Genomic DNA, 12,612 nt, shown 5'->3' with positions numbered 1-12,612 from the left:
GGCGGGCCAGGGGGTGTGACCGTACAGCCGGAGGCCGGCTCACGGTGCGGCCGGCGCTTCCGCCGCTCCCCGCGAGCCGCGTGGGCGGGTGAGGGGCTTCCTGCCTCCGAAGCCTCCGACTCACCTTCCTCCCTCCCCACTGGCTGGACAACGGACGCTGCTTCCCACAGGCGGCGCGCCCTCTCGCTGTCGAAATGCACCCAATCCGGCTCCGGGCGCTCTAGCTCCTCGGAGCTGTTGTAAGGCCCGGCCTCTCCGCTGCCTGCGGCCTCCACCGTGCCCGGTGCGGGATACTCCATCTTCCTCGCAAGCCCTAACCGTAGGTCGAAAGAGGTTTAGGCTCCTAGGTATCGCGAGATGGGGGCGGGGAGGAGGGGGTGGAACTTGGCCCTGCTAACAAATCTCGCGAGGTTTGGGCTCCGCACCGGAGCTGTATCCGCGCCGCCTTGCGGGACCTGGCGCTTATTTTTCTTTGCTACCTCTGGGACCCTGGAGTGTGTGCTATAGATTCGGAAACCTGTCGCTGACTCCGCAGCAGTGACTTCCCTCCCGGAGGGACTCTTGCAGTTTTGGCTCAGGGCTCTCACTTTGCTCACGGTCAGCCTTTAACACTTCATTTCGTTCTCAAGGTCCCGTTAACTGGGAGTGTTTTCGCCGTTTCATTTACAGGGAAACAGACCCAGAGCCTAGAAATGGTTAACTCAAGAGTTCGCTGCTAGTAAGTGGTAGTACAGTTGAGGTTCCGTATCACTGCTAATAATGGGTACTATTTGTTGAGTTCTAAGTGCCAGCTCCCAGCTCTGATTTTCCCCGAGACTCCAGACCTATTATTTACATCTAGTTGCCTATTCCACAGTTCCACTCGAATGCCTAGTAGGCTTCTCCAAAGTAACTGTCAGACCCCATATTTTATCTTCCAACCCCAGAGCTGCTGCTTCCCCTGTCTTTGGGAGCCGCTATCTCTTGCCTAGGTTACGGTCGTAGCATTCTCACTGGTATTCCCCACACGGCAGCCCCAGGGATCCTCTCATGACAAATCAGATCAGGACGCTTCCGTTCTCAAATCCTCCAACATCTTCCGATCTCACACTTAGTAAAAGCCAAAGTCCTTACTTTGACCAACAAGGCCCTGTACGTTCTGAATTCCCTTAATCTCCTTGACCTCATTTCCTCATGTGTTACTCAGTCTCCAACTCCTTAATTCCTGTCCCAGTTACACAGGCCTCCTGGTGTGCATTTCTTCTATATATCTTTACGGCTTAGTGTCCCATTTGCTTCTCTGGCTACTCTATCTAAATTATCTTCTCTGGCTATCCCATCTAAAATTTTACTCCTCCACACACACTCATGTCCTTCTTTCCTGCTTTATTTTGTATCTATTTTATTTTGTTTATTGTCTCCCTACTAGAAGACAAGCCCCAGGAAGGCAGGGATTTTTGTCTATTTTCTTTTCTTTGCTGTGGAGTCTCCCTTTGTCGCCCAGGCTGGAGTGCAGTGATGCGATCTCGAATCACTGCAACCTCCACCTCCCAGATTCAAGCGATTCTCCTGCCTCAGCCTCCTGAGTAGCTGGAATAACGGGCACATGCCACCACGCCCAGCTAATTTTTGTATTTTTGGTGGAGACGGCATTTCACTATGTTAGCCAGGCTGGTCTCGAACCCCTCACCTTGTGATCCGTCTGTCTCAGCCTCCCAAAGGGCTGGGATTACAGGCGTGAGCCACCGCACCCGGCCTTTTGTCTATTTTCATCGCACCCGAATCTCCAGCACCTTGAAATAGAACCTGGACCCTCCTAGGTACACATACAATATTTGTTTAATGAATTAAGCTTTTAATATTACTAGCTTATTTCAACTTCATTTGTTCAAATATTTATGGAGGATTTACTATGAACTAGGTGATATTTTGAGCATGGAAATATAATGGTGACCAAGACAGGGAAGCTCTAAGAGAGTATTTTTTATTGTAGTGGAGGGGAGTACAATAATAAAGTTAACAGTAGGCCAGGCATAGTGACTCATGCCTGTGATCCCAGCACTTTGGGAGGCCGAGGTGGTCAGATCACTTGAGGTCGGGAGTTCAAGACCAGCCTGACCAACATGGAGAAACCCTGTCTCTTCTAAAAATATAAAAAATTAGCTGGGCGTGGTGGCGTGTGCCTGTAATCCTAGTTGCTTGGGAGGCTGAGGCAGGAGAACGGCTTGAACATGGGAGGCGGAGGTTTTGGTGAGCCAAGATCCCACCATTGCACTCCAGCCTGGGCAACAAGAGCAAAACTTCGTCTCAAAAAAAAAAGAAGTTAGGAACGTTAGTCAGGGTAGTGTCAGGGGAAGCCTCTGAGAAAAATGACATTTGAGCTAAGACCTGATTAATGAGAAGGGATAGCCATGCAAAGAGCTGGGCAAGAGTGTTCCAGGAAGAGAAAACAGCAGGTGCAAAGGCCCTGAGGCAGAAGAGAACTTGATATGTTAGAGGAACAGGAAAAAGTACAGCATGGCTGGAGCCCAGTGAACAAGCAAGGAAAGTAGTATCAGAGGAGGCCAAAGAGAAACAGACAATAATTATTCTTGCTTGAGATCACCACAGCTCATCAGTGTAATTTAGTCATTTATACAAGTATTTCCTTATTTAAACTACAAATATTGAGCACCAGCTCTCTGTCAGGTCTCAGGCCCCAGAGCCTCCAATACAGTAGGTGACTGATGATTGGGCAGTGCTTTACAATTTTTTTTTTTTGAGACAGTTTCGCTCTGTTGCCCAGGCTGGAGTGCAGTGGCCCAATCTTGGCTCACTGCAACCTCCACCGTCTGGGTTCAAGTGATTCTCCTGCCTCAGCCTCCTGAGTAGCTGGGATTACAGGTGAGTGCCACCACATCCGGATGATTTTTGTATTTTTAGTAGAGACGGGGTTTCACCGTATTGGTCAGGCTGGTCTCGAACTCCTGACCTTGTGGATCCATCTGCCTTGGCCTCCCAAAGCGTTGGGATTACAGGCCTGAACCACTGTGCCCGGCCTACAATTTTTTTTTATCTTTTTTTTCTTTTTGAGATGGAGTCTCTGTCACACAGGCTGGAGTGCAGTGGCTCAATCTCGGCTCATTGCAACCCCCACCTCCCGGTTTCAAGCAATTCTCCTGCCTCAGCTTCCCGAGTAGCTGGGATTATAGGCACCTACCACCACACCTGGTTATTTTTTGTATTTTTTAGTAGAGATGGGGTTTCACCTTGTTGGCCAGGCTGGTCTTGAACTCCTGACCTCAGGTGATCCACCCACCTGGGCCTCCCAAAGTGCTGGGATTACAGGCATGAGCCACAGCACCCAGCCTACAGTGTTTTTTAATTTTTTTTTTTAAGACAGGGTCTCACTAGTGCAGTGGTATGATCATAGCTCACTGTAACTTCGAATTCTTGCACTCAAGTGATCCTCCTGCCTCAGCCTCTTGAGTAGCTAGGACTACAGGTGCACACCACCATGGCCCAGCTAATAAATTTTCATTTGTTTTGTTTTGTAGAGACAGGGTTTCCCTACATTTCCCTGGGCTGTCTCAAACTCCTGAGCTCAAGCAGTCCTCCTGCCTCAGCCTCCCAAAGTGTTGAGATTCCTGATGTGAGCCAGTACACCCAGCCCAGGGCAGTGCTTTACAGTTTGCAAAGCACCTTTGACATACATTATAGCATTTAATCTTCAGGGTGGTTCTGTGGGGGATTTCTTCATAAGTGATGATAAAGAAACAGACTAGAAAAGATAAAGGTTTTGTCAAGATCACACAGCTAGTTAGGTACAGAGCCCATGCTTGAACACTGGTCCTTAGATTGCAAATCTATGTCCTTTTGTCGACACTAGATGACCAGCCTAAAAGCCAGTAACTGCATATTACTTACTATCTTTTTATTTATGTATGTATGTATTTGTTTTTAGAAACGAGGGTTCACTATGTTGGCCAGGGTGGTCGCAAACTACTTATTTATCTTGAAGAGTTCTAGTTACTCATACTTGCAGAGTGTAAGTTATTCATGGATAACCCGCAAGGGATAGGGGGCATTTTTGTTGAAGTCACAGAACCCACAAGGATATTTTTGAACACTACGGAAGAAATCCTGGGAGTGGAGTGTGTAAATTGCTTTGCGTATTATTGGAAAACAACCACTCCTCCTCCCACCACTCTCTATCCAATTAGATGCTCAAAATAATGCCCATTTATTCTCCAATGAGTGCTGTCAGGGTTCATCTCTTGTACCACGGAGGCAGACTCGTGAGCTACCCTCCTGAGGGTCTAAACAGCCCTCATTGTTGCCAGTTAGAATTTTGTCTTTGTGTGAGTGCTTCCAAGAATGCCCCAGGCCTGGACTCCTTGCTGGGACCTGGCAGTGCAGGTGATGCCATGTATTTGTTGAGCTGGCTTTTTATTTCCTCCTTGTGGAAAATGAGAACCATTTTCTAATACATCCTACTGTGTATTGTTGCCATGGGTGATGAACGATCCCAGGGAAATGGCTTTGCTAAGGGACAGGAACTGGCTACAGTTCAGCATACATTTCAGTTGCTTAAATACTGACTCTGTGTGTGTGTGTGTGTGTGTATGCACGCACATGTGCAAACTAAAACTAAACTACAGTGCTTAAGATATAGTTCTTGCTCTCAGGGAGATTAAACTCTAGTTTTTCTTTCTTTTTTTCTTTCTCTCTCTCTTTTTCTTTCTTTTTCTTTTTTTTTTTTTTTTTTTTTTTTTTTTTGAGATAGAGTCTCACTCTGTCACCCAGGCTGGAGTGCAATGGTGCGATCTCAGCTCACTGCAACCTCTGCCTCCCAGGTTCAAGTGATTCTCCTGCCTCAGCTTCCCAAGTAGCTGGGACTACAGGCATGCACCACCAAGCCCAGCTAATTTTTAAATTTTTATTAGAGGCAGGGTTTCACCATGTTGGCCAAGCTGATCTTGAACTCCTCACCTCATGTTATCTGCCCGCTTTGGCCTCCCAAAGTGCTAGGATTACTGGTGTGAGCCACAGCACCTGGCCTCAAACTCTAGTTGTTCTGACACTAGTATGTCTAATCTAGTGATAGACATAAAAGTATCTACTGAGTACATAATATCAGAGAGTATGTTTTAACTGCTATTACAGAGATAATGACCAGGCTGGGCACAGTGACTCATACCTGTAATCCCAGCACTTTGGGAGGCTGAGGCAGGAGGATTGCTTGACCCAGGGAGTTCAAGACCAGCCTGGGCAACATGGCAAGATCCTATCTCTACAAAATTTAAAAAATTAGCTGGGCATGGTGGTATATGACTTTGGTCCCAACTACTCAGGAGGCTGAGGTGAGAGGATCACTTGAGACTGCAGTGAGCTGTTGTACCACTGGACCACTGCCTGGGTGACACAGCAAGACCCTGTCTCAAAAAAATTTTTTTTAAAAAGGCAGGCACAGTAGCTCACGCCTGTAATCCCAGCATTCTGAGAGGCCGAGGTGGGCGGATTACCTGAGGACTGAAGTTCAAGACCAGTCTGGCCAACATGGCAAAACCCCTTCTGCACTAAAAAAAAATACAAAAATTAGCCAGGCGTGGTGGCGGGGACGGCTATAATCCCAGCTACTCAGGAGGCTGAGGCAGGAGAATTGTTTGAAGCTGGAAGACGGCGGTTGCCGTGAACCTAGATCGCACCACTGTACTCCAGCCTGGGCAACAAAAGCAAGACTCTGTTTCAAAAAAAAAGAAGTAGAGATATGACAGCCAAGTGGGCTAGTGTGGATGAGGTGGGACAATGAATCCACCATGTGGGGATCGGAATGGTATCTGGGTTACCTCCTACTAGTCTTTTTACTTCTCATCTCTAAGAACACATCTCAAACTGTTAGAGGTGGCCACAGATTAGTTTTTACTTATAGGATGGAAAGAAGTATTGTTTGAATCATAACCTGAGATTGGGCCAGAAAAGCAGGGGTGCTCTTGAGGAGAACTGTGGAAAAGCAAGCCCAGCAGGGGCCCAGGGGCACTTCTTTGCTGCAGTCCTAGTCTACTTCTCAGGCTGGATACTTTTATTTTATTTTAATTAATTAATTAATTTTTTGAGACAGAGTTTAACTCTTCTTGTCCAGGCTGGAGTGAAATGGTGCAGTCTCACTGCACTGCTTCCTGGGTTCAGTGATTCTCCTGTCTCAGCCTCCTGAGTAACTGGGATTACAGGCACCCACCACCAGGCCTGGCTATTTTTTATATTTTTAGTAGAGACGGGGTTTCACCGTGTTGGCCAGGGTGGTCTTGAATTCCTTTTTTTTCCCTTTTTTTTGTTTTGATTTTTTCTTCACACTGATTAAAACAAGGTCTTGAACTCCTGACGTCAGGTGATCCACCTGCCTCGGCCTCCCAAAGTCCTGGTGAAGCAGGAGCAGTGGGGAACAAACCTCTGGAACTCTGAACTGAGGAAGAAAGTGGCTTTTTATTTGGCCAGGAGCTGCTCGGGGGCTACAGCCTCATTTACTGAGCTCCCCAAGCTACAGCTTCTCTCCCCTTCTATAGGCTTACAACGCTAAAGGGGAAACTGAGGCGGAACTATATCATTGTCCATTTGCTGGACATCTGACCTTACAATCTTTGGGCTTCGTTGATTTGCTAATTCATATGCGTCGTGAGCGGGGACCAGCAGGGAAGTGAGCTTACAGAGACAAGACAAAACCAACAAGCTATTTGTTAACAGAAGTGTTTCCAGGAGGGAGCCTGGTCCGTGGAGACCTGGGGGCGCGAACCAGTGCCAGGCTCCAGCTGGCAGGGATAACATTCATTTGCAGCTCTTTCAAAGTTAACAGCAGAGACGCTGGGAACTAAAAAGGGAGTCATTTTCCCAGCTCTTTGGTTATCTTATTTTTTTTCCTTCTTCACCCTCCTTCCCATCTGGAATCAGGGGAGGGAGGAGGTGATTTAGAAAGAGGGGAGGGTGTCTCCCCCTCACCAGGATTACAGGTGTGAACTACCTCGCCCAGACTGTTGGATTTTTTTTTTTTTTTTTTTTTTTTTTTGAGATGAAGTCTTGCTCTGTCTTCAGGCTGGAGTGCAGTGACACAATCTTGGCTCACTGCAACCTTCACCTCCTGAGTTCAAGCGATTCTCCTGCCTCAGCCTCCCAAGTAGCTGGTACTACTGGGCATGCTACCATGCCCAGCTAATTTTTTTGTATTTTTAGAGATGGGGTTTCACCATGTTGGCCAGGAGGATCTCGATCTCTTGACCTCGTGGTCTGCCCATCTCAGCCTCCCAAAGTGTTGAGTTACAGGTGTGAGCCACTGTGCCCAGCCTGGATAGTTTTATAGTATCTTTATTTTGTTTAGTTTAGTTTTGTTTTTTTTGGGATGGAGTCTTGCTCTGTCACACAGGCTGGAGTGCAATGGCTCAATCTCGGCTTACTGCAACCTCCACCCCCTGGGTTCAAGTGATTCCCCTGTCTCAGCCTCCTGAGTAGCTGAGATTACAGGCACCAACCACCACATCTGGCTAATTTTCGTATTTTTAGTAGAGATGGGTTTTACCATGTTGGTCAGGCTGGTCTCGAACTCCTGACCTCGAGTGATCAACCCACCTTGGCCTCCCAAAGTACTGAGATTACAGATGTGAGCCACCACATCCAGCCTCTTTTTTTTTTTTTTTTTTTTTTTTTGAGATGGGGGTCTTGCTTTGTAGCCCAGGCTGGAGTGCGGTAGTGCAATCTTGGCTTACTGCAACCTCCACCTCGTAGGTTCAAGTGATTCTGTCTCAGCCACCTGAGTAGGTGGGATTACAGATATGCACCACCATGTCCGGCTAATTTTTGTATTTTGGGTAGAGACAGCGTTTCACTGTGTTGGCCAAGCTGGTCTCGAACTCCTGAACTCAAGTGATCTGCCTGTCTTAGCCTCCCAAAGTCCTGGATTACAAGCATGAGCCTCTGCGCCTGGCCCAATTTTATAGTATCTTTAGGGCTGCAGGGAAGCAGTGTCTTCAGGGGATGCCAGATTTTAATTTATAGATTTTCTAAGGACAGACTGAAGGCATAGGGGAGTTAGTTGATCATAGACTGGGATTTACAGAGGATTTTGTGAAGAAGGGGAAGGAGGAGTATTGGGTTAGAGACAAGTAATGCTTTTCAGCCTTTTCTCCATTATTGTCCACATAGAAAATGAGCATATATGTATAGCATGTTAGACTAAACAGATAAGGTTGCTCCTCCTTATCACTGCAGTGACAGTTTGGGGATTCCAGCCACTCTGTGCCCCACTGCGCCATCCTTGGAGTTCGAGGGATGTATGTCCAGAGCCATGTCGGGAAGAGAGTTCATGTGCAACAGAGAGCCATTATATCTTGAACCCTGACTGAGGATTAACCACAAATCTCTGAGAATTGAGCAGTTAAGGCTGTGTGGTACTTAGCTTGACATCTATTGCTCCATTCTGCACGCATGACTTAAGTGATCTTAGGTAAATTCCTTAACATTTGTGAGGCTGCTTCTCCAACTCTAAAATGAGTAGATGATACCCACCTCAAATGGTTGTCATGAAGATTATCTAATATAATCTTCATAAACTACTTAGCACATTGCTTAGCACATAGTAAACGGTAGCTTACTATGTAGTTTATTGCAAAAGCTATATTTTTCTGATAATTTAACATACTGATGTTAAGTTCTAATTCCCATCTTGGTGAATACTATCAGCTAAATCCCACTCTTTGGCTGGACACAGTGGCTCACACCTATAATCCCAGCACTTTGAGAGGCTGAGATGGGAGGATCGCTTGAGCCCAGGAGTTCGAGACCAGCCTGGGTAACATGACAAAACCCCATCTCTACAAAAAATAAAAAAATTAGCTGAGCATAGTGGCGCACGTCTGTAGTTCCAGCTACTCAGGAGGTTGAGCAGGGAAGATCACTTGAGCCTGGGAGGTTGAGGCTGCAGTGAGCCATGATTGTGCGACTGCAGTCCAACCTGGGTGACAGAGCAAGAACCTGTCTCTTTAAATAAATAAGTCCCATATTTTTTTTTTTTTTTTTGAGACGGAGTTTCACTCATGTTACCCAGGCTGGAGTGCAATGGCGCGATCTCGGCTCACCGCAACCTCCGCCTCCTGGGTTCAGGCAATTCTCCTGCCTCAGCCTCCTGAGTAGCTGGGATTACAGGCACGCACCACCATGCCCAGCTCATTTTTTGTATTTTTAGTAGAGACGGGGTTTCACCATGCTGACCAGGATGGTCTCGATCTCTTGACCTCGTGATCCACCCGCCTCGGCCTCCCAAAGTGCTGGGATTACAGGCTTGAGCCACCGCGCCCGGCCAATAAGTCCCATTTTTATCCATAATTTCTAGAACCAGTTTCAATCAATAGTTTGTGTATTCGATTACAGATCAGGGGAATTCAGTTCAGTTTAATGCATCCAAGAAGATGTAGACTGGCCGAAGATGATCCAACCACACTCTGACACCTATAGAGTGTTGCCAAGCAACCTGCATAGACCTTGAACTTGTAAATAGTTTGAGTCACATCAAATCAACAGGTTTTATTTAAGGCCTACAATGTGCCAGGCACTCCACTATACTCCTTTCTTTTTCTTTTTCTTTTTTTTTGAGAAGTAATTTCACTTTTGTCACCTGGGCTGGAGTGCAATGCTGCAATCTTGGCTTGCAGCAACCTCTGCCTCCCTGCAACCTCTGCCTCCCAGGTTCAAGCGATTCTCCCGTCTCAGCCTCCCGAGTAGCTGGGATTACAGGCATGTGCCACTACACCTGGCTAATTTTTGTATTTTTAATAGAGGTGAGGTTTCACCATGTTTGACAGTCTGGTCTCAAACTCCTGACCTCAGGTGATCTGCCCTCCTTGGCCTCCCAAAGTGCTGGGATTACAGGCATGAGCCACTGCACCCAGCCTATACTCCTTTCTTGCCTGCAGTACTTCAGTGGCTTCCTGTTGCTTATAGGACAAAGTTCAAAAGTCACGGGGTATAAGAGGCCCAGTATATCCTGACTACTTCCTTTTCCACCCACTTTCAATACTCTCTCAAGCACCAAGCCCCAGTGAATGAACTTTAGCACTGTGGTTGCTTCTCTGACTGGGGCATCCTTTCACACCACTTTGCTTTTATTCATTCTATTCCCATTGTCATTATTTACTTATTTATTGAGATGGCGTTTTGTTCTTTCACCCAGGCTGGAGTGAAGTGGTGCCATTTCGGCTCACTGTAACCTCCACCCACCTCCCCCCCTCCCCCAACCCAGGTTCAAGCCATTCTCCTGCCTCAGCCTCCCGACATTGCCTTTAATGCCCTTCTACCGTCTCCTGCTGTCCATTTGACAAACTCGTTCAACTTTCACCCCAAGTTTCAGCTACAGCATTAATTGTGCAGAAAAGATTTAACGTAGGCTGGGCATGGTGACTCATGTCTGTAATCCCTGTACTTTGGGAGGCCGAGGTGAGCAGATCACAAGGTCAAGAGATTGAGACCATCCTAACCAACATGGTGAAATCTCTTCTCTACTAAAAATACAAAAATTAACTGGGTGTGGTGGTGCACACCTGTAATCCGAGCTACTTAGGAGGCTGAGGCAGGAGACTTGATTGAACCTGGGAGGCGGAGGTTGCAGTGAGCCGAGATCATGCCACTGCACTCCAACCTGATGACAGAGCAAGACTGTATCAAAAAAAGAGGTAACATAGCAGGTCTGAGGCTATATTAGACCTTTGAAAGTTCTGCTCTCAAGTTTGGCTTTTCGCTGGAAATTTGGATTTCAGAAGTGTTTCCAAATTCCTTATAAAAGTGACTCACTGAGTGTAAACTGTTGATGCAAACAACATAGTTTGTGCTGAACATCTACTTTCCTTCTGGGAGTGTGAAATTTTGTATGCTCTAGGCAGGGGTCAGGGTAACTGACCCCTGATAAAGTCCTGGATTTCTAGGCTCAGGCAAACCTCCCTGGTAGATACCACTTCACAAATGTCACAATTAGATGCTGGAGGAATTAAGTGACTCCACTGGGAAGGTACTCATGTACTTGTGCCCACTTCCCTTTGGGCTTCATCCCATGTGCTGATTTTGCTTTGTATCCTTTGGCTTTAATAAATCATAGTGTAAGTGCTGTAGTTTGAGAAGCATTGGTTGGTTTTTTTTCCTTGTGGTTTTTAGCTTGAATCTCTATTGGCTGTGTTTCCTTTAACTGGAAGTTATATCTAAACACTTGGTGTATTTAAGTTAAATGTTTTGGCAAGAATACACCTTTGGAGATGTTGTGTGATTCATGTTTCGTAGCTTCTGAAGACCATAATAACATCATATATAATTAATTCCCCAAGTGAAGCTAAATTGACCACTGGATTAGGATAACGGTAGTTTAAACCTTCCAGTATGTAAATAAGTTTCCTCCCTGTTGATTAGAAAGTATCTTTGTGCTTTGTTTCTTTTTATTTTTTGAGATGGAGTCTCACTCTGTTGCCCAGGCTAGAGTGCAGTCTCACTGTGTCGCCCAGGTTGGAGTGCTGTGGCGTGATCACAGCTCACTGCAACCTCTGCCTTCTGGGTTGAAGCGATTCTCCTGCCTCAGCCTCCCAAGTAGCTGGGATTACAGGCGTGCACCACCAAGCCCGGCTAATTTTTGTATTTTTAGTAGAGTCATGTTGGCCAGGCTGGTCTCAAACTTTTGACCTCAGCTGATCTACCCACCCTCCCAAAGTGCTGGGATTACAGGCATGATCCGCTGTGCTCAGCCTTTTTTTTTTTTTTTTTTCCTGATACAAGGTGTTATATGTAAATTAATGGTGCCGCAAAAGAAGTAGCACTGGAATATAAACTTAATTTTTCTCAGCAAGGCAATTTTACTTTCTGCAGAAAGGGTGCTCCTGTTAGCCATCTTGCCATGAGAGGACACTGAAGAAAGGAGGCAGGGCCATTTATATCTAATGCATCTGCCCTACTGCTGTATCCTGGTTCCATCTGCTGGAACTGGACTTCACAGTCTAGGCTGCACCCAGTTGGCTAATAACTTAAAACTTTCCTAAAGAGTTAAAGGCAGAGGAGAACAAAGGAAAAGAGGAAGTAACTTGAGGAATACTTAGAGAGGCAAAACTACTTCCAAATAAGGAAGAGGAATAAGGTATAATCTAAGACTTGCCTGGGCTTGTCCAGGCATGTCAGGGCAAATATCTATGTTAAACTGTAAGAACTAAGAACTGGATACACTTATTTCTTCATTATGACTAACAGCTACTTAAGGTTATTAGCAAAAGCTTTAAAATAAATTAACCTTTGAAGAAACTATTATTTATTCATAATGAACTAAGAGGAAAGCTTTGAAGAGGAACCTTTTATTTATTCTTATTTCTTATACAAGGTCTCCCTCTGTCACCCAGGCTGGAGTGCAGTAGTAAGATCATAGGTCACTGCACCCTTAAACTCCAGGGCTCAAGCAATCCTCCTGCCTGAGCCTCCCAAGTAGCTAGGACTATAGGCACATACTACCAAGCTTGGCTAACTTTATTATTAATTTTTTGTAGAGATGAGGGTCTCACTATGTTGCCCAGACTGGTCTGGAACTCCTGGCCACAAGTAATCCTCCTGCCTTACAAATCATTTTTTTTTTTTTTTTTTTTTTTTTTT

General features: G+C 46.0%; 2 protein-coding genes across 12 annotated transcripts in view; one reads left to right on the top strand and one right to left on the bottom strand.

Moving 5' to 3' along the window:
• ZNF346 (zinc finger protein 346) overlaps positions 1-362 on the bottom strand; it is a 53,820-nt gene extending 53,458 nt beyond the window's left edge. For 4 of the 11 annotated variants that reach the window (XM_032269858.1, XM_032269852.1, XM_032269860.1 and 1 more), the window contains exon 1: positions 125-362. In XM_032269858.1, coding sequence (XP_032125749.1) covers positions 125-299 — 175 coding nt within the window. In that variant the 5' untranslated portion in view covers positions 300-362. The remainder of the gene's footprint in view (positions 1-124) is intronic. The other 7 variants (XM_032269849.1, XM_032269854.1, XM_032269850.1 and 4 more) reach the window with 3 other exon arrangements.
• Positions 363-416: 54 nt separating this feature from the next.
• UIMC1 (ubiquitin interaction motif containing 1) overlaps positions 417-12,612 on the top strand; it is a 169,025-nt gene continuing 156,829 nt past the window's right edge. The window contains exon 1 of the mRNA XM_032269844.1: positions 417-597. The gene's annotated coding sequence lies outside the window, so the exon portion shown is untranslated. The remainder of the gene's footprint in view (positions 598-12,612) is intronic.

Source organism: Sapajus apella, unplaced genomic scaffold (genome assembly GCF_009761245.1).
Source record: "Sapajus apella isolate SASKATOON/1434 unplaced genomic scaffold, GSC_monkey_1.0 scaffold200, whole genome shotgun sequence".
NCBI classification, from domain to species: Eukaryota; Metazoa; Chordata; class Mammalia; order Primates; family Cebidae; genus Sapajus; species Sapajus apella.
This window is presented reverse-complemented; position numbering and strand designations above follow the sequence as displayed.